This window comes from Syngnathus scovelli, chromosome 12, assembly GCF_024217435.2.
Source record: "Syngnathus scovelli strain Florida chromosome 12, RoL_Ssco_1.2, whole genome shotgun sequence".
Classification (NCBI taxonomy): domain Eukaryota; kingdom Metazoa; phylum Chordata; class Actinopteri; order Syngnathiformes; family Syngnathidae; genus Syngnathus; species Syngnathus scovelli.
The window spans coordinates 4,321,407-4,347,146 of NC_090858.1; the positions used below are offsets into that span (position 1 = coordinate 4,321,407).

Sequence of the window (25,740 nt, forward strand, 5' to 3'; positions counted from 1 at the left end):
CTCACTTCAACAAATACTGCAAGTTGGTGGCAAAGCTCTGCTTTTGTCTGAATGAAGTCACTTCAATATAATATGCTAAAAGATGGCATCAATTTTCTACTTTTGTCTAAATGAAGCACCAAAGAAATAAGCCCCGCCTTGAAAAAAAAATCAGTTCACTGTATTTGCTTTGAATTAAGTCATGTCATTTTTTTTTTTTTCCAACTTGATGTAATTCGTCAACTTGCAGTCGGAGTAGCAATCTATATTTCTGCTGAATGAAATCTCTTTCAACGGTATTACCTCAGCTGTCAACCTTTCTCGTGGCTTTTTTAGTGCTGCAGAACTGCAGAGCATGACCGGGGCTTGGAAGCACCACTCTCAAGTCCTCGTCTATCCGTCTTTTCATGTGATTATCAGTCACCGAAAAAAAACACGCCTCCGTCGAGCGAGGAGCGTGGAGGTTGGGAGGTCCCAGCTCATCAAACGGAGTGACCGCACCGTGTGCATCTCTCCTCTCCTCCCCCCCGCCCCCACCCACGCGGCGTTCCCATCTCAGTCATTATTCTTGAGGCTCAGCAGATTTTCTCCTCTCTTATTTTAGCGCCGCTTGTGTTCACTCTGACTTTCTTTTTTCTCATGTCATTTGATTCCTGCGGCGCTCTCTTAATCTATTTATTCCACAGTTCATCATTCACCATGCTTAGCTCCTCACGCTTGCTGTCTCTTCCTCGCTTGTAAACAAATAGAAAATCTCATTTGCTGTCTAGCCAAATTAAGCCGTCGCACTTGGAAAATTTTCTCATTTGAGACAATTATTGCTAATTTTATAAACGTGCACTTTTGGCTGTTTGTATTTGCTTTCCGCATTATTAGTCTTTCTTTGCTTTCTGTGGTTAGATTTGATTTATTTTTATTTCTTCAGCTGAGACAATATACCAACGAACCGAGAAATTCTTTTGGGGTATTGTTTCATAATAATCATACGGATGTTCAATACCACTTTTTTTTCCTTAAACCAATACCAGTATGATTTCCAATTTAGCAATTCTGCTTCAAATGAAATCCTAAATCTGTCCAGACCCAGACAAGACCAAGATCTTCAAAATGTGTTTGGAGACCAAGACCAGTTTGTCACATTTCCACTCGACAAGTAAGTTCATCACCTCCTTTTGATTTTTAATTGAATGTGTATATTCCCCCAAAAAATTCCTTTTATAGCGACACTCCATTACAAATAAGTCATGAATGAAATCAGTACTCATATCTTCCTAGTAGCCGATTTAAAACTAACCCCCTTTCCCCCTTTCACTGAAGTCTTGTGTAACTTCATCCATCACATTGTGATCAAATTCCAATTCCAAGATGTTCCACTCCAGTTAAGCGTCACCGTTTCCGCGAGAATGTGACAAATTGAGTAGCCGGATGTGGATTTTTAAAGATTAAGACGGGGGAAACACGGGAGACACAAAGTCAGCCATTTGCATGCACGAGGAGATCTCCACTCATTATCACCTCATGAAGAGGCTTGCCTACTTTGCAGGACTCCATCAAATATAGCAGATTACTCACTGCACACACACGGGCTAGATAATGTTGAAGAAGGCTCATCTGGAGGATAATAAGAACAAAATGACCTACTGGTGGATTTCAGCGTGGGGGGGGGGGATTTTTATGTAGGGCGCAATCAGTAACTTCATCAGCCATGCTGCATAACCTGCATGTCGTGGGGCGAATGTTTAATCAATCGGCGATGAAAAAATAGAAAAACTCATTTAAAAGAAACGCTGGTGGCAAAGTAAGAATTAACAAAGCAGAGAGCAAGAGTCGTCTTATTCTTAAGCCCGATGTGTTGAATTCATCTGTTTATGTTTTATAATTGAAAAGGTTATAAATGATCAAACTTCAGCGCAAACACATAGACAAATAAAACAACACTCGCGTATATATATATATATATATATATATATATATATATATATATATATATATATATATATATATTCTTTATCCTCTGCGAAGAATAATTATTACTAAGGCTTACTGAAGGAATTTTCACCGGCCATTACTGCTGTTTTGGTTAGCAAATGTGTCCAAATGGGCTTAGCATCGGTTGCCTAATAGATGCACGGTGTCAAATCATGTCGAGGTAATGATTCAGGAAAAATAAATGAATAAATATTTTATTAGGCACCTCAAGAGGCTTTTAAGCACAATTTGTTTTGCTTCGAAAATAAAGGCCCAAATGTAATGAATAATGAAATAATAACAAAAACACTTTCCATCACGTCTTCCAGGTTAGCCGCCTTCGTGTTTTTGATTGATCAAATCCGCCACATCCATGTTTTCCGCTTGTGTTCTCAATCAATAATGTAAAGCTTTTAAACATAAACTCCTGAAACTCATTTAACACTCGCGGGCAAGCAAACATTCATCGAACACTAATAATCTCGTTGAATTATTCATCGTGTATTTTATCAAGCTCACACACGAGAGCGGGGGAAAGGGACTTTTGTAGCGCTTCACGGCATCTTCCCGTGTGACCCGCGATGAACGACGAGCGGCCTAACAAAACGTGACAGCGGAGTCGTCGACGGGGTGGACGCGAGGCGCTGACAGCAAATACGACGAGTACGCCATCTTTTCCGTGCCAGGTCACGTGACAGACATATGGTGCGTGTCAACCGAGGGACAAAAACAAAGACTAAACCCTTTGGATGACGAACGCCGCCGATCGCGCTTGTCGCCGTCTGTCTCTGTCAGCTTGACTTCACACACACAAATAAATATATCCATTCACACACACACATATTGGAGTCGTGTGCCAAAAGTACCCAATGATGAGTAGCTGAGTAGGAATTTGTATTTGCATTATAAATAACTTCACTAAATATCAGCTCCCTAGATCACAACCTGCCAATTACCTAAAAAAAAAAAAATGGTTTTATTGTCTACAGAAACCTCAAGATGAGTCATCATCAAACAGCAGAGATTCATTTAGACAAAAGTAGTGTTTTGCCAACATTTTGTGCCAAAGAACAATGTTGTAGTGAGTTGAGGAGCTTCATTTAGACCAAAAATCTGTCAACCGGAGGTCCGGGGCCCTCTAGTGGTCCGTGGCGGTATTGCAAGTGGTCCACGCAATTGGAAATGGAAAATAATTGTAACATTGTTAAAAATCAAATTGATTTGTTATTTATCTTGGACAAAACCAGTTAAAAATCCCGGATTTAGACAGAACTAGCGATTTGCTGCTCATCCATTTCTCTATCCTACAATAATTCCTGAATATGTCACCAAGATGAATTTCAAAGTAGACCATTCCGAGATGTCAAATTACTCAACTTTCTTTAGCACACAACATCTGCTCCAACTTGTCGTTGCACCCATTTCGGAGATGACTGTCATGTCATACACGCGCGCTTGCATAAATGTCTTTCTAAAGGACCGTCGGCTTTGCCTGCCCGGTTCAGCGGAAGGATGAATTCAATGGAGCCGCGTGTGACAGCAGCCAGTAAATTATCATTTGGCCCGCACAAGTGGCGGAAGGAGGCACATTGTCTGTACGCCGTCTTTAATTCCACAGCAAATGAGACGTAGGCCAGATCAGATTCCTTCCGAGAGTAACCTTGAGATGAAATGAGTGCGTCTGTTTTGATGTGAGCGGGTTTGGGGACATTGTGCAAAACAATGCGGACACCTGCTTCGTGTAATGAGACTTGTTTACTGCCTGCTAGCCGTTTAGCAATATGAAATGGATGCTACAGAGCAGAGAATTCTCCTCTGAGTACGACACTAGAGCAGAGTTTATAGACACCACACTACTTTTATTCTATTTTTGTTTGAGCATTTGCTTCATCCGCCTGTCTCACATGGATTTCAGGTCGCTGGCCAGAACTGTCATTCGCTAACGTTGGCCGTTGCTCTCTTCTGACATGCGGGCTGCAGATGGCCGTCATATTGAACTTGCTGCCAGGAGCGTCGCATTCTCGCCCGTCTCATCCGCTGAGCCAGGGAAGTGTCAGGGTTGGCCACGCTTTTAGATAAGAGCGACCGTGCGGATTCTGCATCGCTTGTTAGCATGCATTTTTATTGTAAAAGCATCTGAAAGAGCGGTAGTCCATTAGCACGTCTGCGGTATTTTGTTTGGTTTGTTTGCAGCATCAGGTGGGCATTAGTGGAGAGTGGTTTCGATCCAATTTGGCAGACAGAACTTTTTTGTGTTAGCCTTGGATGCTCTTAGTCCCTCCCACTCTGCCCCGTTGTCGTATGGTGTTCCACAGGGTTCAATCTCGGGGCCCCTGCTATTTATTTGGTTCCATCTTTAGAAAGCATGTTATTTCCTTTCACTAAGCAAAAAAGACTTTTGTGCTGTCTTAGTGCTACTACTTTTTCAATTCATTTTTGTGTTCAATTTTGTTTTCATTGTGTTTTAAAAATTTCAATAAATCCACCGTAGACGTGTTTAAAATAAATTTTAAAACTTCCTATAAGATCTTTCTAGATTGTGGCTTTTTACCCATTGCACATGGGTGAGGAACATTTCCCCCCTGTGATAAATGGCAGTTCACTGTGCCTATCATGTATCCTATTTAAGTGGTTGCCGCCTCACTAATTGGTTTCATATGAAAATGCCATCGAGCAGGAATAAATAGGAGGGGTCAGCAAATGCATAACAAACAGGTGCTCAATCAAAGAGGCGCTTACAGTAAAGACAAAGCTGCCACCAAGAAGCCATCGATCACACCGGGGGCATTGGGGTGTCAGGCTGGCTGAGTCTCGCTAACACTCCGACTCTCGCTCCATCAACATTGCGCCGCGGCCGCTCGGCGATGTAATCGTTTATTGCACGCACAGGGCCGCGGTGGTCCTCAAGGCGTGTTCGTCATGTCACGCTGATTTTTATTTGGCCGGCCCCTCCTGTCCCACAAGCTCATCCACAACTAATTTGATTAACTCATCATGGCTTCTGTCTGTCTGTCTGTCTAAACCTTGTAGTTTCAGACCCTCTCTAGAACTAAGTAAACAATCACCATGGCAACAATAACCACTACTTATTTTATACAATGCAATGTAGCTTAACGCTAACGCTATCTATTGTGCTAATGATCGTTCCAGTGGTGACTTGACACAATAGCCCTAATCAATAGTTTCCCAGAAGGAAAGTCAGCCGCAACATTGTGTCCATTCCCTTTTTCTTTCCCCCCACCGACGATTATTTGTTCGTCCGGGATCATCAATCCATCCGTGGATGGTTTGTCAAGTGGTGCGGCAAGCACAATCCAAAGTCGCCTTCAAACAATAAAGCTGATTGTAAGATTTTTCATTGATTCAGTTGATTTCCATTGTGGGGGATAAAAAAAAGAACAGAACAGTCAGCTAAAATGAATGAAGAAAAAGTGTCAAAAACAGTTTTATTCTTTTCACTCAGTTACTGTTTGTAACTTCGAGTCAAGGCAATTCATCAATATTCAAGCGTGCAATACGAAGCTCTTTTACCAGCCCGGCAACCTGAGAGCTTCATATCCTGCTGCTGCCTTTCAGCAGCTCTTAACTCTCCAAGTATCGATAGAAAAATTCAAACTAGCTTGACCTTAAATTTACGCCAAGGTTTTTGAAGATTCTCCGCGGCGCGTCCATTAGGGCATGTCTCGGCGTTTCGCATTTCACGATACGTGCTTCGCATCTCCAAAAAAATGAGTCTTTTTTTTAACTGTTTTAAAAAAGCTAGATGTCGTCTGACGAATGATTCCGAAACACATGCCGGAGCGTCACCGCGCAATCCAAGTCGAGCTGATCTGGCCTCGAGTCTGCTTGCCAGAAGGAAGGATGGATCATAGCTGCGGGATGGGATAAAAGCATGAAGTGGAGAATGTGATAATGAAGTGCTATTTTCACATGCGATGAACTGGTGAGTGTGATTGTTTTCACTCTGGAGGCCCGCCGCGTTCTCGTGTTGTTTACTCCCAGCAGGAATCGAAGATGCAAGTCGGCTTTCTACATCTCGGAGACTATCGACAGCTCACATCAGTGAAGTAAACATCTCCCTGCATCATTACCTGTGAGGTCACGTGACCTGGAAAGTTATTGAAGGCTGTTTTCTCGACTACACGAACCCCCTGGAGGTACTGTACCGTAAGACACAGCGCTTGTACAGTACTTTGTAGCGTTGGGATTCAAAGTTTTAAGGCTGTAATTAAAGGAGAAGTTTAGAAAATCTTTTTGACATATTTGTTGAAATTGTCAGTATAAAGCTGACAGTAGTCAAATCTGTCTGGCTGAAACTTGTACCTTGAATTTGAATTTTAAGGAACCACCGTGTCTGAGAAAAAACAACCAATCAGGGACGGGGATCATCAGAGGGGAGGTCAGCCTGTTTTCTTGGAGCTTTACTGTACTTATGACGGAATATCTACCTCCGGAAAATATAAAAATGAGGGGAAAAGAAGGAAAAACTTCATAAGGCAGACATTTGTTTTGTTATCACCTGAATGTTTTGTCATGACGTTAATGAGCTGTGTCTTATGTGTAATGGAAAAGTTACCGAGTTGTGTATGGATGTGCTCTGATGGAGCAACTATAAATTAATAAGAGTATTTACACATCCCTCTTCAGTATACATTCCAAAAAATATATTCAGTGTTATAATAACACGTTTCACCGCTATTGGAGAGCTAGCAGATATCAGAAGAACATAAATATAAACATGTTTTACGTTCAAAAGAGGAAGAATATGAGGCAGCTTCAAGCACAGAAGGAAAAGGAAAGTAGTGTTGTCAAAAAAGCAGCTCACGCTGAAATAAATCAAATGCGGAGTCTGAGGCTCGACTTCTCACAGCTGGAGGAAGTTGAACGTGCTTTTTTTATTTTTTTCTCGCAGCTGTCATATTAATACTTATGTTTATTTCAAACCATGTTGTCACGGCAACGGAGAGAGGATCAACAAGCAAGTGTAAAGGCTGCTTCTTAAATGATATGATGTGTGTATCAATCAAGTTTTTTTTTTCCCCTCCTTCTGTCTTTTTTTATTTTGCTGTGACACGACAACCAGTGATTTCAAAGAGGAAAAAAAAACGTCAAAGAGGAAAAGAAACGTAAATGATTTCTGTCCTGTCTACAGCAACAGTAAGTGATGACTCGGAATTAATTGTAATAAGTTTGCTACAAAGGGCGACACGCCATTTATTGTTTTTACTTTTCATGGCAGTGAACTTTTTTTTTTCAGATCTACAGCATTCTAGTTAATTACTGCCCAAAATTCTTTCGCCGTTAATAGACGCATTCAAAATCCGATCGACATCGAAGCCGTAATAATTCGAAACGCTTTACATCGCAAGAGACGTTTTCGAGCCAGATTAGACGTTTTATCATCACTAGAATATCTTTTCGAAAGCTATCGCTTTTCTTGGAACTCAATATTTGTTTTAAAATAGTATTTTAATGAGTGTTGGTGTAGGCTACCGTGTCACATTTTAAATGACTACAACATAAATGCGTTTGTGTCAAGTATAGAATTAACTGAGGACGTTGGAAAACATTTTGTTTGGGGTTTAAATTATTTGAAGCAGCCACTGAATTAATATTTTAGTTTAAATGAATATTGACGTTGTTTAATCGTGTAATTCCATTTAAAATAATTAAATTAAATAGGCTGTGATTGCACCTCATTTTGATTTTAAAGAAAAAAAACAGCTCAAAATGAAACAAGTCCTTTTGTCTCCTGTTGGATTGCACTCAAATAAAAATCCGATTTCATTCCTACTTAAATTCTCTCTGTTAAAATTCATCTCTGTTAAAAATCATCTTTGACGCCCATAGTCGTCAATGGTAGTGAATGAGTTCATGGACGTTAGCTTAGAATCGCTACAGTTGCGTGTGTGCAGTTCATAAAGCTGACATTATAGCAACCTTGCAACTGATTACCTTCCATTACTTTCTATAGGCTATTAATCCAAAGTGAAGGTCCCGGAAGGGTTCTGCTGCAGATATAGTGCAGTCCAGTACACTACCGACTCCTCCAGAGCTGGAATCACTCAGGTCATGAGAGTCTGCAACGGCCGACAGGATAGGTGCCAATGGGAACCTGCAATCATGAGGCCTAATAAGGGCAGACAAGCCCACTCAGCAGCTGATGGATTGGCGCTGAGCGCTGCGAAAACCAGGACAGCTCAGATTGCGAAGGGGGATAGCGGACCGTGCGTGGTGATAGATGGCTCAATCATTCCCACGTCCCCGGCGTCCTCCTACCGGACCTGCGTTCGCCGAGAAGTGCCGCCAAGGTGGACCAGCTCTGTTGTCTTTCTGGACAAGCTATTTTCAGTTTCCCTGGTGGCACCGGACAAGAGGGGAGCAGGACAAAATGCTCTGTATAAGTCTACCGTGTTCGTTCGGATCTGCTCACCGGAATGTTCCGGAGGCGTCGGGGCGGCCGTGTTGGTCGGCGAGCAGCATGATGGAGGGAAGAGTTGGGGACGGCGTGAAGCAGCGACATGTGAGTCTCATCTAATGTGTAAGTTAGGGCTAACCTAGCTAACCTTACTACCCAATTTTAAATAGAACGTATCAGAAGCTCCAAACCACATTTTTAACCTCACTCTAACTTCTTCTCTCCGTGACTCGAGGCGCACGACGAGGCGCTCTACATTGTTCTCATATGTTTCCAGCAATTATCTTCAAATATGTTTGAAGAAGCAAATCTCTGAATTTACTCTCCGGAGTGTTTGAAAGAAAATATCTAGATTTTCTTGTGACATGAGATGTTCACAGTTGAAGGCACCAAGCCATCATCTGTGTCATTATTTATAGCCGCTTTTCTCCCGCGTTGACACTTGCCAAATGCATCCGTCCGGATTCTGAGGCAGGACTTTGTGAGGATGTCAGAGGCGAAAAAGCACTCAGAAAAACAAGGCGGGCGCTTTGGACGTCTCGTTCCTGGATGTGGATTCAAGAGATGTTCCATAAAAGCAGGACGAAGGGAGATGACAGAAGCAGGATAGATGCATCGTCATCTTCTGCATTATTCATCGGCCATGCTCGTGTTGCCGACGGCTCTTTTTCACTTTATGAGCCGCTGTTGGTGGTCATTTCGAGGCGTCTTCATCTTCTTCTTCTGGTTTATATGCAACAAAAAGCTACGATGGAGCTCAAAACAATTTATTGCGAGCGCTCGTGTTCCGACGTCATCTCACCATTATTAGTTTTCACCAAATGTCATTTTTCCTTTTCTGTCAGCAACTCAAGACAGGGGAGAAGAATCACAAGAACATCCGGTGAAGACAGCAAAAGGTGTCAAGATGGATTATTGTCAGTTCTTCTTGAAGACAAACACTCCAGAAGCCTGGCCCAATTCGCTCAGTCTCAAAGTAGGATGTGCCGCCGCCATCTTGGGAGCTGCCAACGTGGGCAAGCTAAATAATTTTGACTGGCAATTAACTAAAACAATTTTAAATTCAATAACGTCTCCAAACAATTAATCGAAATAGTTAATAGATAAATCGATTAGTTTTTAATTAATCGTCGCACGTCTTCTTTTTAGTGCAGTCATTTTAATAATAACAACCTATGATTATAATTATGTATTTAATGATAATTAAAATAAAATAAAAAGGAGAAAAATAAAATATAATAAAGAATAATAATTATATAATAATAAATAATAAATAATAAATGATAAATAATAAATGTCATTATTATTCTCTAACAATACGGGAATGTATTTAGCTTTCTAATTTTGTAATCTTTCATCATCCTTGGACGTTCTTCTGAGTCTCGGGAGGTTTTTTTGAGGATTGCCATTCCCTGCCGATGCTCTCATCCCCGCTAAAGCAGAGCACAACGTTAACATTTCCTCCCTATTACAAGGCCGCGGAGAGGATTTATCAAGGTTAAGGAATAGATTATGTTCCGAGCAGGTTGAACCCAGCCGCGATTCCCCTTTTTTTCCAACTCCATCTTCCTGTAGGATTAGTGTCAAAGACCTGCTGAACTTCTTCCCACCAATAAGCAAGCAGCTCACTCTGGATGTTCTCCCCCCACCCCTCTCCCCTTCCCAGGAGGCTCTGGAGCTCTTCAGGCCAGACTTCATCAGCCAATCTCAGGGTCGAGTGAGGATGATGGAGCAGAAGAAGAGGAGGGGGAAGGGGAGGACCAGCGCCGGCCTGATACGAGACGAAGACGTGAGAAGGAGGAGGTGCACCACCTGTGCCGGCCCGGTACGAGACGGAGACGTGCGAAGGAGGAGGTGCACCACGCCGGATCCGCTTAGTGGTGAGCGCTGATCCGGGACGCCCAGGCCTGCTTTCATTTGTGCTTTTATTACACCTTTTTTTTTTTTTTTTTACACTTGTTACACACTGATGACACGCTTTAAGGGTTGGGACCTCTTCTGAAAACGCTATAAGAAAGCGGTTAGGACCCAATGGAGGGGAATTTATTACAGTTAAATATGTGGACTAGTTCATTTCGACTTCACATCTCAATGAGTTTGGAAACTTATAGTGGTCGTTTATTATGAGGACGGGTTTAGTCAACTGGCTTTTGTCCAATTTGGCCCTCTGCTGGCAGGTATGCAGCATTGCAGTTTTGTACAAATATGGGCCAAAAATGTAAACTTACTGGACACTTTATTAGGTACAGGTTTCAAGCTATTTTCATTCTTTTTTTTGGGGAGGTTTTAGTTTCATTTTGTTCTCACATTGCTGGCTTTAGTGTCTTTAAATATATAATACATATGGATTTTCCCGAGTTTTAATAATAAATCAAAAACATTTTTATATACTATATAATATTATGACTCTTTATTCACTATGCCCTCAATAAATCAATTATTTTTAGAAGACAAAGTGACATCAAATCCAACTTTCATATCGGATTATGCTTTTTTTTAATATATTTATTATTATTTGCAATTCACCACTCTCTTCATTCGTGTGTCCTAGATAACCTTTTTAAGCCAAGAAAGAGGTCGATATCAGTTAAAGAAATGCAGCAGCGATCCAGAAGGTGAGTTTGATTCCCAAAATCAAACAACACGTAATGACTCAGGTTTAGCCACCAATCGATTTATATTCTGAATCTGTTTTCCCAATAAGCTATTTCATTAGTTGAATGCACAATGAAGTCTCACATGACATCACGCACGCTTCGTATGGTCCAACTTTAGAAGAATACAAAACTAATAAGCCCTGTCTAATAGGAAAGTCGTGTTTTGCTGCCATCTTGTGGCAGCTATACGCAACTGCAAAATGCAACTTGTTTAAAACGTATTTACAGATATTATGTTGAATGTGTGGACATCTTGACATGAGATATGAACGGCCCTCCGTGTGCCTTATCTGCTCCTTTTTTATGTTGCTTATCTGCACCACGACCCCCCCCCCCCCCCATCCCAACTCCAATCCCTTCCAATCAGATGGTGGCAAGCCATTGTAACTTTTTCAAAGGTGACACTATCTGACTGCCAGGATCTGCTAACACGTTGCCAGCGGCATCTAAACGAATGAAAAGGGAGTCTCGTGCATGAGACCTGCTTGCCAGATAACTGCCCGTGTCGCTCTCGTCCCTAATCGTGTGTGTGTGCGTGGACGTGTGTGTTGGTGTGTGTGCAGGTTGTACAACAAGCTGCCAGAGGTGGAAAAGAAAAAGCAGGAGGAAGAGAAGAGAACAGTGTTCCAAGCCAACAGACTGCGAGTAAACCTCTTTAAAAAGGTGAACACTTTTTAAATACTGTTGGATGGAAATAATATTTGATAATTATTCCATAAGGGATCATAACTTAGATTTATGAAGCTCATTTCACGGCCCCAAGGACGCCTGAACAGTATTTCATCGGTCATTATGATGTACATCGCTTAAAGTGTGTGTGTGTGTGTGTGTTATTATTTTTTATTTTCCTTGAACATGTATTTTATAGCTCTACGTAATGTATTTAAAAAAATATTCATAAATGTTAATATTCATATATTCAATTGATTTCATTGTGTAAGAATCATGTAAGAATGTAATTAATCCAAATTATCATGAAAACAGTAATAACCAAATAATATTTGAAAGGTTACTTTTATTAAATATATTTTTTAAATGCCCAGTACTCATTTGTGGTTGTTAGAAACACAATGTTTGGTTGGGTGCCCTTTAAATATGAATTTATTTATTTCTACAAATTGTCCTAATGTGACGTTCATTATTGTTAGAAATAAAAGCTGGACTTTGAGTCCTTGTCAGAACATTACAAATCTTAAAAAACAATACTCTTACGGATGTAGCCGAATAAAGAAAAGAAAAAGTCAAGGTGCAAATAATATTTTATATTGCCATACGGCAGAGGGCGCTGTTTGACTGCTAAAGTCGTGTATTACCGCTTCCACGATTTCAATGACCTTTGACCATTCAGAATACACTTAATGTCGTTTCATGAACGCTATCCCATGTAAATAAATACATTTACATGACATTAACTCACACATGTGCGAAAATTGATAAAACACAAGATTTATTTTGAAAATTACACTTTTGTAGCCACTGTAAGATTTTGTCATAACTATCCTAAATGAATCATTTATGTTTTTGTAATTGTTAACGATATTTTTAATGCTAAACTGTCCCTTTTAGTCTTATCTGTGTTTTTTTATATTGTTCAAGGTAAAACTATTGTTTTTATACCTCATTATTAGCAGTGGTAAACTCTTCTGGGAGTATATTCTATTTTTTTCCCCCCAGCAGCATTCAAGAACGAAACCGTCAGTCCCGGCGGACATGTTTTGTGTTTCACCGAGCCATCAGCTGCACTCGCCATCTCTCAAATAACTTATTACCTGGCCTGAACTACAGCGAGATTGGCACTTGGTTGATAAAGTTGGCTTTGGGGAGCTCAGGAGGAGATATTTTAAAAAAATGAGCTGGCAGCTGTCCGGCGGAACAGTCGGATGGCAAACTAAAGTGATTGCAGCTACCTGAGCCTCACGCACACACACACACACCGATTGAACGAAAAAGCAATTTAGCTGGTATGATGCCAAGGTGCTCCTCAAAGGAGATTATGATGGTCTTCATCGATGATATTGTTTTTTTTGATGGGGGAGGAACTGTATCAGTAATGTTGCTTTTCTTCTTTGGCAGAAACTTCTGGATCATATTCTGCAAAGATGAAGGAGCTACACAGAATGGCAAATACTTCTTTCCTATTTCATCCGTACCTTCAGTATTAATTGTGTCTGAGCGAACAAAGTTTGTCCGTTCATGCCGAGACACTAAACTAGATTACCCAAAGAAAATTGCCAAAAATCAATTTACATCAGGTCCAAGAAAAATTATGTATGGCTAAATTATTTTTTTGTATTATTTTTTTAATCGAGTTTGACAAAAAGCAAGTGCTCTATCTCTAAATATTATTTGATTCAACCTTTTTTTTCATGTTACATCTATTTTTCCTTTAAGAATACAATGTTTTTGGTGATCAAATGCTTGTGCAGTAACTGGAACTATTTAATTTTTTTGTCTTTATACATTTATTTATTAATTAAATATTACATAAAGGTCAAATAATATCTTATTAAACTCATAAATAGAATATAGCTACAATGTGATTTAAATTGCATTCATATTTTATATTGTGAGTTTTACCACCAAATAAAATATTCCAAGGACATTATATTGACTTTGCGGAAAATGGAGTTCTCGCAGAAAAAAAACTCCTTGACGGTGTCATTGCTAAAGTAAATGTTAATCGAATGCGACGCTCGGCGGTGGAGGGAAGAGAGTCTTGCGTTTGTCTTGACCCCTCGAGGGCCTCCCTTGTGGAACCTCCCAGTTGCAACTCTGGAATTCCAAAGCTAATCAAACTCAGGAGACCGCCAGCGTTGGCTGAAAGGGACCTTTTGTCACCGGGCGGCGTAGCGGGAGGTGACATTGGAACACGAGAGAGGAGACCACCTTTAGCGCGATAAGATGACCGACAGCCTGGGGAGGAATAACATTGACACATGTCGCAGGCCCCAACAGAGATAAAATATCGGATGACGGAAAACTTTACAGTGAGACGTGAGAGATTTGTTTTTTTTGTGCAGTCTGGTTCATAAATATTGGGACATATGCACATTCCACTTCTTTGCCTTCAATAATTCAAAGATATGCAATTCCATTGGCAGCCATTCATGCAAGTCTTGTGGTTTTTAAACCGCTGTAATGACGAGCTGATCCCAGTAGATGGCAGCGCATTGGATTTGGTAAACACCGATCCGCCATCATAGAAGTTATTTTTGTGTCATCTTCATCCAAATAGGATGAGTTGAGAGTGTGTCATAATAAGGGGGTACCGGTTTTGCGATTGATTATGACCACGGGCGCTCCACACGCCTTGGCAGCTGTTACGGCAGCGAGGGGGCATCGCGTTGGAGGAATGATGCCACGTCGCTCGCTTCCAGATAATGAGCACAAACTGACACGCCAACGTACTCGAGGAGAAGGCCTGCCAGGCTGCGGCGTCCTCCTCCTCATCATCATCATGGACATCATCATGTGGATGCTGTCTACTGAGTCCTGTTGACTGGCTCCCCAGATGACTCAAACGGCCCCAAGTGCCAGATAAGGGCGGCTCATCGCACACCGACCATTACAATCACGCCGAGCTGCTGATTGCAAAGTGTTTGCTCGTTATCGCCCGAACCTTATCATCTCCACATCTGTCCTCTCCGACGCCGGAGCATGCTGATGCATCCCCACAGCCACCCTCCATTAAAGACAACTATTTCCCACATGCCTTGTAAATTGTCGTGTTAAAGTCGTTTGAAGTCAGCCTAAGCCATGCAGCGAGAATTTCTGAGCTAATGTAGGACCCATGTGCACATTTGTGTCTTTATGGATTGAATTGGATAATTTACTGAAATGTGTTAATCCTAATCCATAGGTGTAATAGATGATCAGACATCCATCCATCCATCCATCCATCCATCCATCCATCCATCCATCCATCCATCCATCCATCCATCCATCCATCCATCCATCCATCCATCCATCCATCTTCTTCTGCTTATCCGGGGTCGGGTCGTGGAGGGACTCCCAGACTTCCCTCTTCCCAGCCACTTCATCCAGCTCATCCCGGTGGATCTCAAGGCATTCCCAGGCCATCTGAGTGACATCCAGCACGTCCTGGGCCATCCCCGGGGTCTCCTACCAGTGGGACATGCCCGGAACACCTCCCCAGGGAGGCGTCCAGGAGGCATCCTGATGAGATACCCGAGCCACCTCATCTGGCTCGTCTCAACGTGGAGGAGTAGCGACTCTACTCCGAGTTTCTCCCGGACGACCGAGCTTCTCACCCTATCAGACGTTCCGTTATAAAGTGGTGTCTGTCTCTGCTCCCTTTTTGTTGAATAATTTTGCTGGAATAATTTGTATTCAGTGTTGGCAGTTAAATTTGTTACATGCTAATTATTTAATCAATGCTATTATAATTATTGTTTTGTTTGAATTCTATTTGCTTTTTAGTTTTGATTCCATTTTTATATTTTATCCTTGGCAATTGTTGGACATTTTATTGTCTATTTTCGTTTTTGTATTGTTATATTCTCATTGCCAATATTTTTCATGGAAAAGGGTTTCATTGATGGTTTTAAAACTATGATTAATGAATTCGTTTTTAATAGTGTTTTTAATTGGATGTAATAGTTTATTTTTTGAAGTCAATTGCGGTGTGAGAAAACCGGCGCTAGGACCATGCGAGGTCCTCAACGCACATGGCTCGACGTCGCCTGCCGCTTGCTGTTTGAGGGCTGGCGGCGGGCGGCGAATCACTTTTCGCCCCGCTCCTCTCCTCTGCGACATCTTCGCCTTCATTCTTTGTTTGCTCTGTTCGCTGCTGCTCCAGCTGTCATGTCCTCAGCGCTCGAGCAAAACTCCCACACGGAAACACTAAGCTAACACATGTTTCCCCACCGGCAGACTCGAGGGTGTCATTGGCGCGGTGGAGTCAAGCAAACTTTTCCCTCCGCTTCTCGGTGACAGCTTCGCGTTTGGGAGTCTGGCTGGTTCCAGAAGCTTTTACCACTTTCTATTTTTTGCCGTGAAACGGTACCGCCAGTCCCGCTTTTGTGTCGGTTTCCGTCCTTTTTCCACCATGAGAATCTGGCGGTGGAGGAAGAACTCTGGCTTTGTCGTCTCGGCTGTCATCTGGTGCCTGACCTCGGTTATCGCGAATGCTGACACTACGATTTACAACACTCTGGGGGGTAAGTGAAAGCAGCATACCCGTTAGCGCTTTTAATTCTCATGCTATTGATTGATTCTTTGTTTAAAACACTTTTTCTCCCTCATCAATAATTGATGCAATGTTGAAAATGTTGCTCTAGAACAGAGGGGATATTTATATGCCTATTGTTTCACGTGAAAGCAAAATTTGTGAAGTCTCATGGAAAACCACCAAATAAAATGACACAAAATATGAATAGTTTATTGAAATAATGATGAACTGCATAATCCTTAACTCAAATCACCTGTATCAATAATTTTCCACTGAAATGAATGGAAATTTCAGTAACCTGTTTAAAACAACCTCAATTTTTTAAAAATGTTTTAACGAACAAAATAGTACTCTATTATAATGTACTGTTACTGTATAAAACCACACAGTATCATTAAATTGAACTCAAACCATTTTTGTGTAGTGTAGACATCTCAGCTCTTTGCAGAGGATAAAGAATATGTTGTTTTTGAATATCAGTTGCTTTTTACATTGTGTTAGCATTAGCTTCAAGCTATCAAACTAAAAGCCTGTATGTGGTAGTTTTAGATGAACATGTGATTGTCTTTGTTTTGTGTTTAGTTTGACAGAAAACTTCAGCTGGAAGTTCCATGTGACAGCTTGAGGACTTTTTTTTTTTTTTTTAGGAATCACTATTTGCCAAAGTACTGCTATTGTGAAGGTTTTATTTCAATTCAGTTTTGTAATTCAAGGCAATATTTTGGCTGCTTTTTTGTTGGCCTAAGCCTCATAAATCGATCATTGATTTTGCATCCCAAGATCATCAAGAATGCTATCCAGATGTTTAGCGCTCGCATCATCTCGGCGGAGTCGTTAAAACTTTGACTCACAGGAGGAGTTGATCCTAGTGTGAGCGTAACGAGTCGTAAAAATAGTGTGAAGTAGGGCAGCACGAGGCATCTCTTTGATATCAGCGGGATAGCAACTCCGCCGCCGCCGCCTCTATGGATTGTTTGTCGTGGCTGTCTTCCAATTTCCACCTAAGCCACAACATTAGGAACTAATGAGATCCAATGTGAAATCTGTGAGGGCAGTGGAAAGTAGAAAATAGCACTCACTTTTTGACCTTATTTGACAATATAGCTTCAACCTTAAAAAGTGTGTTTACAAGCCGAGGCAGGAACTTAGCGGTCTGCGTCCAAATAGTTGCCAGACGGCCGAGTCAGATTTGCAAGCAGAGCCAACGGTTGGGCAGCTGCCACACGCTGACTGACTGATTCGTGCCCAAATCCAGGCCGAGTGCAGTTTAGTAGTTCAGTAGCCCAAACATGGCAGAACGCCTAAAATGCAGTCAAGAAAACATCAGGGCCTGCATCGCATTGGGACACCTACCTGGACAGAGTTGAGAAGTTGAGTTAGCTTAGAAAATATCCGTCCGTCCGTTTTGCATCACGCTTGTCTTCATTTGGGTCAAAGTGGGAAAAACCATTCCGATTTTCTATGATGCTAACACCCATGAACCAGGCGAATAAAAAACAGGCACAAAAACGACACTTGTTCAATTTTCAGGAAGGCCTTGGCGGAGGTCTCCGCTCTGCCGTCTGACATCCAAGTTATGTTTGATCATTACAGCAACGCTGAAACAACAAAATCCAACAATGACCTAAGACTTTTGCGCCGTAATGTATCGTCCATGAAACTGTCCGTAGTGATTAAATCAAGATAAGAAAAAAAATATTGTGCAGTCTTTGCGGAATTAAAAAGTCATCCAACTTTTGTTACTAGGCTGTTGAACTCATTAAAAAGGAGGGAAAAACATTTGCGAGTGTTTAAATCAAGTTTTATCAGTAACAAACTTTGACAGCAGTGATTTAGAAACGACAGTGCAAACAATTTCATGTGTTTTTTTCCACGATGATGAATCTCTCTGACCGTGTCAACCGCTTGTCAGGGGGAGGATTCTAATCTCATTTTGAGCCAAGAAAGCTCAATAAATAATTAGCCAGGCCAGCAAATGACCTGGATTAGATTTGTAGATATGGTCCGGTCCCGGCAGCGACGTCAGACGGCATTCATTAGCGAGATTAGCGCGTCCAAACAAAAGCCAGAGCGAGACATCTTCTCTCTCTCTCTTTCTCGCAGCCCACCTTTTTGGAAGTCGCGCATCCCGCTGATGAATCGCAGCCATCCGGGTTAAAACAAGCAGCGTCTGCTAAAGCCATTTAGGAAATGACCTCGCCGCGCTTTGTCTTTGAGAGCCCGGCGGGGAAGCTTGTCACTTGACATTTTAAGGACAGGCTGGCTGGCATTGATTTGTTGTCTTCTCCTGTGAGGCATCATCGCGGCCATCGGCGTCTTCCTCCTCTTTGGCCTCGGGCAAGCACGCCGTAGATACGCCGATGTTGGCAGACGTCAATTTAGGCTAATCCGTCTGGAAGGATGCGAGCGAGTTTCCATGAGTATGAAAACAGACAATGTAGCCTCCTCCCCTGCGGTGTTTGATTGATGGCTGTGTTGTTACACTTCCTCAATCTGGTGCTAAAGGCACTTAGCAATCAAGTATGTAAGAACCTTCCACCTGAAGGCTACGACTTCACGGGCGATGTCTGAGAAAAGAACAGATTGAATTTACAGGTAAAGATGCAAGCCCTTGTGGCATGTTTTATTCACGAGTCAAGGTTGAATTACACAAAACAAAGGGGGGCGCTAAATCACGTGATCGCCGTAGATCAATTGAAATATAATAATAATAACAGCGTTGAATTAGTTAGCTGTATTTGGCACTTGTCGTTCATCTTAGTTTGTTAGATAGATAGTTTAGTTGGCAAATTTGTCAGGTAGTTCTCCACTTGTGACCTTTTAACTAGTTAGCTAGCTAGGCTACAGTGAAGCTAATGACATTTTCACTACACCAGATTCACATTAATTTGTTCCCTTAATATGTTGTGGCTCATCTGCAAAATGTAATATTTTGTTTTTCCATTGCTTATCATCTGTATCATTTCACCTTTTCATTATTCTAGTTTTTATTCCATCGCTTCATTATTTGATTTGTAAGCAGCTGCAAACTGGATTTATGTTTGTGCTTTTTAAGCAATATGAAGCAAAATCTTGAAATGTACTCCCTTGTTTTTCAGAACAAGTAAAAGCAACAAAAAAAAGAAACATGACATTGGGAGGTTGTCAACCCCTCACCACTGACTGGGAGGTGACCCAACATGTGTAATAAATTCCAGCTAATCCCTAAATCCCCCTCCTAAATTCCCATCAGGATAAAATCTGTGTGAGACAAGACTGGAATTGACTTCTCGACTGGTCGCTCCCTCGAGATGATACTGAATAAAAGCTCCAATGACGATGAGCCGTTCCATCTTAAAGGTTATTCCCGTTTGCTGCGCTTGAGAGAAGGAGTGGTGCTAGCGTGAGGCGGGGTGGGGGGGGGGGGATTAGCACCTATTGATGTGTTGTCACTCGGGAAATAAAAACGGACAGCGCTAACAGCTGAAAAGTAAGCGAAAGGAATTGTTTTGCCTTGGCGGAGGTACCAAGGCTTTTATTAGTCTTGATTCAACTGAAGATTTTCGCGCAGTCAAGAATTTGTTTGGATTCTGTACAAAACCAATTCAGTGCAGTTTGTAGAAAGCTGAAACAATTGTTCGAGGTCATGCGTCATCTTCCTAACTCGATTTTCTTTTCCTCAGAAATCAGTAATTGGTTGCAATTGGAAAGCTCCATTATTGGTAGTCGAATCTTTAACTAGCCTTGGTCTAATTTTTTTTTTTTTAATTGATTGTTGTTTTTGTTCACAATGACTAATAGTGACCTTCCTTTCTAAGCAAGCGTTCGTCAGTTCGAGGATTTGTTTTGTTCACGGGCAGAATTAAATGACGGTAATACTTCATGGTATAATTTGTGTGTACCACTAAACTCTGGCTGCCCCCCCCCTTGCATAATGTTGGCCACGCATTCCCACAGACGCTTTACGCATGCGTCCCGAGGGAGCGTCAAAACGGGCCATGTTTTTGTTGCAGAACCTTGAACATCCCACCACCTCCCTTTCTCCTCCTTCCTCACCCTCGCTGCATCTCCTCCCGTGGTGAGCCAAAAGACAGCGGAGAAAAAAAAAAAAAAAAATCCCCGCATTTACTGATTTGTCTTAATATGTTTCATCACACGCTGGCTATGTTTACAATTAGCCCATGTGACCTCATTAATAGTCATTTGAAGGAAACACATTTAAGGACCTCCAACTTTCCATAATGTGTGCTGGTTCCTCAAAGCAAATCTTTTTCATAGCATAAGTGATGTGCAGGAACGGTCGATTGTTGGGTTACGCCGCTTCCCCGTGACTCGAGTGGCCCAATTTGTGATAACTCCCGCTTTCCAATATACACTCGTAAGCCACTTCATGAGATTCACCCGCCCGCCGTCTGATGAGATCCAATACGAGAGTTGGGTAACATTCCACACTTATCTTTGAGTCGCATTTAATAAGACCGCAAAGGTCCAACGAGTTCATTTTTTGGAGGACTACTTGTCCCGCGGAGGACATATTGTCATATTTGAAACATCTTTGCTTTAACTGTGTTTAACAGGAAGCGCCTCCGCCGGGGCCAAACGGCCGAGTCCAGCAGAACGTCACGAGACCACCGTACCTCTTCTGCTTACGGGCCAGGACAGCGGACCCCTCAGCCAATTGGAACCGGGGGTATGTACTCGCAAGGCCAAGAGAATTATAAAAAGCATCTATAGTTTACAAAAACACAATGCAACATATGGAAGTTGGTATTTATCATGTGTGGAAGATGAAAACAATTTTCCTTTCTAATTTTTTTTACCGCTGCCAAGAATACACCAGAACAGAGTGTCCGCAGATTTTTTTTTTTTTTTTAATCTAGCCTCAAACCACAGCATTTGTTTGAGTCATGCTGCCGAGCCACAGAAATCCAACACATGTTCAAAAGCTAGCTTCGTGTCGGGATATTTGTTTTCTAAATACATCTGCATCCATTTAGTGTGCTTCAAGTTGACAGCAAAGCAGTTGGACGTAATCACTCAATTTCGATGGCAGCCCACCATCACCCATTGTTTTTGTCCTTTTTGTTTAGTTTTATATTCTTCTGGGTTAATAAAGGAGGTCTCAATCTAGTTGGATCCACCCAGAAGAATCGATATTGCCTCACACACTGTTTTTGCTGAGTCGTGACCGCGATCAACAAAAAATGCTTTCCATGTGTGCTGTCAAGCAGCCTCTCGCAGATCTCTGCAAAAATCAAACACAGCTTAAATAAAGATGCTTTTCTAGAAGCGTGTGCGCGTCGGTGTTGACGACTCCTTTGACATTTTCCCCGTCCCGGGGGAACTTTGCGTTCCTACTCGGTGTTCCTCACAAAATCAGTCAGAGAAGGCAAGGTGGGATTTTTAATTACTCGCACTTATCAAGCACTTTGGAAAAGCAGAGCGAGCTAGGAGACGTCACTTAAAGCCCGGCGCGGTTGATTAGGCGTCGGGTTTTTAATTACATCAGATAGGCTGAACCACCGCTAACACATTTTAAGAGAGGTGAAGGTGAGCCTTTTTTCAATTAGGCAGCTCATGATTGTCTTATCTCGGTTGAGGTGCACTACCTGCATGCGGCCAGCTTAGGCGCTGTTGAGTCATTCAGCTAGTCAAATTGGTTGTAATGAATCTGCTCAATGGAAATATGCAATTAATTTAAGAAAATCCGCCTACGCCCTCAAAATTGCTTTGTCGTCATTTGGCCTCAGGATGATCTTTCACTCAATCTCAAGCCTTGAAATTCTCATGGGAAGTGGATGATACGGAAGCTGTCTTCCTTTTCCGCCGTCTCCATTGTGCCTCTTCGCATCCTGCTTTGCTTTGTGCGTCCATGCGAGGCAGGATGGCTGAGATCAGCTTGCCACCTTCACCGCCGTTCATCCCCCTTTTTCTTTCCTCCCCCTCTCCTTGCAGGTTTATCCGGCATCGCTCCGGCTGCTGGTACGCGCCGAAGGCCAACAGCTAGTTCTGCTGCTGGAGAAAAACGAGTGAGTTTTCATGCGATTGCTCGTGGTCATCACGGATAAGACCACGCATACATTTTTAATCACAAACAGAAGAATGAGCTACTCTCTCCATGCAAGAATGGAGGAGAACTCATAAAGGGCGGGAGGGAGGGAGTGTGATAGAGTGGGAGAAAATAATATATCCCCTCGCGACTTTGCCCTTTTCAAAGTTCGCTTTCTCGGAGGGGCCAAAAAAGAGATGAAAGGCGATGAAGAAGGTGGCGGAGGAGAAACTCTTGAGGACGAGCTTGTTCTCTCGCTCTCTCTCCCCGTCTGCTTTGCCTCGCTCTGTTCTCATCACTCCCCTCCGGACTGCCGAGAATAACGGTGGACTGTGAAGCGAGGGGCGGGGGATCGTGTGGAGTTCATAAATATGATGATGCACACATAAACACCAAGGCGGGGGGGGGCAAGAGTGTGCAAAGGCCAGGTTTCATGTCGGGGAGGGTTACAGTCTCAAAAGCATGATGCCATTGCTGACTCATGCCTTTTTTTCTGCCAGGGGTTTTTAGACTAAGGGAGTGGTGGGATCATATTTGATCCGTTTAGTGTTCACACTTGTAATTTGGATCATCTGATGACAAAAGCGATTTGTTATGTTGCACATCTGGTCATGATTCTGTTTTTTTTATCATTTAAAAAATGTCAGGAGATGATTTTGCTCTTACTTTCTAATGATGAAAATTTGTGTCCCTTTCGCCTTGAAAAAGATTTTATTTTCAACTCGTATGTGTGCCAATTGTACCATAAAGGAGGAAAAACACAACTAGAGGTTGCAATTAGCTTTAAGTTGTGTTTTGAATCATCAAACAGACTTTTGCATCTCGCTCAACCCAATCTTATGACAGGCAAACAAAAAAATGGCTTGGTGTTCGCAGCAAAGTCAATGGAGACTTGGAACAACACTCGTGAGTTGGCACCAAGCTAGAAGCCATCAAGGTCCGCAACATTTCCAGCACGGTGGCTTTGTGAGGTTGCCTGGCGAGCGCTTGGCTGAATCTGGGAAGCAGCGCGGAGAGATAAGGAGGGGGGAAAACCTGGCTATAGATAGACAAGCCGACCGGAAAAGACAACAACTCGGGAAACGACAATTGTTAGCAGCAGAAGACGAGTGTCAAACTAGCAAAAGAAAGAATCATGCGGAAAGAACGAGTTTATTGTTCAGTTGGGAAAAGAGGCCAATTTACACACAGCTTATCTTCATCTTTTATTTGACTTTTTTTTTTTTTTTTAATGAATGAACTCGCTGCCGACTGGAGATAACGGATTCACACACCGGGAGATGTTGCCATTGTCAGCCGAGTGTTTTCATTCGGCGTGCATCTTCTTTCCCTTTGAAAACACGCCGAGGATGTTGCTATGGGGATTTCTGTCAGCAACATAATGATGTCGTTGCCATGCGCTTCAAACGGGGGCCTTTCCTCTTTTCTTTCCTGTCGCAGAAGAATGAAAGGAAATGTTGTCAATGCGAAACAAGGTTTTTCTCCACAAGGCTGGTCCGAGTAGCGGTAAATGTACAGCGCATTGTCTTAAAAGCAGAAAAGTGGACCGAGTTGGATAGAGTGGGCCCATAATGGCAGAGTGCCTTTTGAAATTAATGTTTGAAGCGGAGGAACGAGATACACCTTGTGAATGCTTTCGACGATGATGTCGTCAATGTTTGGATCTTTAAAGTTGTCTGAATTACATTAGATGTTAGCTTAGCAATTTAGCATCTCGCATCAATTTGGGAAGGCTTCAGAGGATTTGCACAATTTTTTTATAAATGATTCAATTCATTTGATTGATTACTTAGGGATTATTTTTGACCCCATGAGATTATTAGTTATTATCATAAGGATCAAATGCAGGCTAAATACACGACAAAAATATTCATATAATATGCATCAGCTGGGCGAGTTTTGTTTTGTCGCCCGGCAACGAGGGGGGAAAAAAAATCCAGACACCACCAACCCTGGAAATATCCCTTCAAAGCATCAAGACTAGTCTTAAAAAGAATTTCTCTGAATGTCATTTAAGACGGGTCGAGGTTAAGGACCACCTGCTCTGAGCGGGCCGCACCGCCGGAGCGATATCACAGGACACATCTGGCCCGGCGGCGAGCCGAGCGGATGGGAATGGCAGCGAGCACGAGAGCCTCGGGCCGCTGACGGATGACTCACAGCTGACGGCGCGGTCGCCGCGGGTCACGGGAAGAATACGGGCTCGGTCGGTGGAAGTGGGTTTGCCAGGTGCGCGCAGTTCCTTTGACGTTAAGGAAATCAACTCATTTTCTGGCACGATTTTGAACCATATTTTCTCTCGCACATTAGGTCACCATCCGTTCCGTTGGCCGGCATGACCAATTTTGTTCGCCCCTTTGAGGTTCCGCCGTATTGAGTTAGGCCAGTTTAATAGCAGGAACATAAACGACGCCGTGTGATTTTCACATCACAGCCGGTAAGAACCTGCAAATGTAGCCTTGCTTGAACGTCCTTCAAAAAAGGCGGCAGTGCACGTCTTGAGATTCAAAGAACGAAGAAAATCCATTAGCCGTCGCGGTGTTTCGGAGGCGGATGAGTGCGGGCCTTCCGATGTTGATGGCGCATATCGTCCTCCAGTGTCATTTATCGGCATGAGACGGGAACTCATCCTACCCGGCGCGGCACATGAGGGATTATATTACCTTTTTTTTTTTGCAGACAATGATTTCTCAAGATAATAAAATGCACGTGTATGCCGTAAGTGAGTGTGTGGCAGCATTAATGTGCTATCTGTCTTTAGAGATGCCAGGCAAGCATCTTGTACTCACCCCCCCCCCTCAAGTATTCCCACAAAAAAAGATGATGTAAGACTTTTAATAAATGTCTTAACGTACAGATTGCTTTCTGTGTGCTTCACGCTCTCAACTTTTATTTATTTTTTATATCTCCACGTAGCACATTTGCGGTGGTTCCCGTGAGAAATAAGAAATATTGCAGCCTTGCTCAACAGCAGCTTGCTCTTACTTTAAGACAGATTAGTCTGCAATTAACCTGTGTTTATATTGTGGATTGATATAAAAGAAAAATTTGAGGAAATTAAATAATTCACATTTTTTTTCCCAGCTTGATTACGACTTGTACAACTCATTTAATTGACACCACTGGCGGCGCTAGCGGGGGGGCCGCGAGGGCACGTCCAAGGGGCAAACTAGCAACACTAATCCACCAATGTGTTGAATCTGCCAGTCAGCAACATGTCCTACGCACGCTAGGACATTATCTCGCTAGATTTCCCTCTAAAATTCCAGACATTTGCGATTTTAATGTCATAAAGACATTTTACCTGCGGCTCATCTCATAATTGACATTACCTCCTCCTAAGCCGGCAGCCATTACGGCTTGTGTTCCGGCGCATTAGCATCGGAGACAGATCGTTCACCCGTACCCTGGTGTCAAAATGATACATCAGCAGCAGGCAAAGTTTCCATCGCCGTCATCTTTGCCAATTAATGAGGCGAACGAGCGACAGATTGTAGGC

General features: G+C 42.4%; 1 protein-coding gene and 2 long non-coding RNA genes across 6 annotated transcripts in view; 2 read left to right on the forward strand and 1 right to left on the reverse strand.

Moving 5' to 3' along the window:
* Nucleotides 1-10,915: 10,915 nt before the first annotated feature.
* On the forward strand, nt 10,916-13,439 carry LOC125978448 (uncharacterized). Its single transcript, XR_011087923.1, has 3 exons — nt 10,916-10,980; nt 11,586-11,685; nt 13,096-13,439. It is a non-coding gene; the product is annotated as an uncharacterized lncRNA (long non-coding RNA).
* A 2,259-nt stretch (nt 13,440-15,698) lies between these two features.
* The window catches only part of LOC125978410 (disintegrin and metalloproteinase domain-containing protein 12), a 29,103-nt gene continuing 19,061 nt past the window's right edge, over nt 15,699-25,740 (forward strand). For 3 of the 4 annotated variants that reach the window (XM_068652564.1, XM_068652565.1, XM_049735754.1), the window contains exons 1-3: nt 15,699-16,202; nt 20,770-20,882; nt 22,148-22,221. In XM_068652564.1, the coding sequence (XP_068508665.1) occupies nt 16,091-16,202; nt 20,770-20,882; nt 22,148-22,221 (299 nt within the window). In that variant the 5' untranslated portion in view covers nt 15,699-16,090. Of the gene's footprint in view, nt 16,203-20,769; nt 20,883-22,147; nt 22,222-25,740 lie in introns of those variants that run through there. The other variant, XM_068652567.1, reaches the window with a different exon arrangement.
* Nucleotides 16,883-17,858, reverse strand: LOC125978413 (uncharacterized). The gene is made up of 2 exons (XR_007485002.2): nt 17,293-17,858; nt 16,883-17,214 (listed from the first exon to the last, which is right to left on the reverse strand). It is a non-coding gene; the product is annotated as an uncharacterized lncRNA (long non-coding RNA).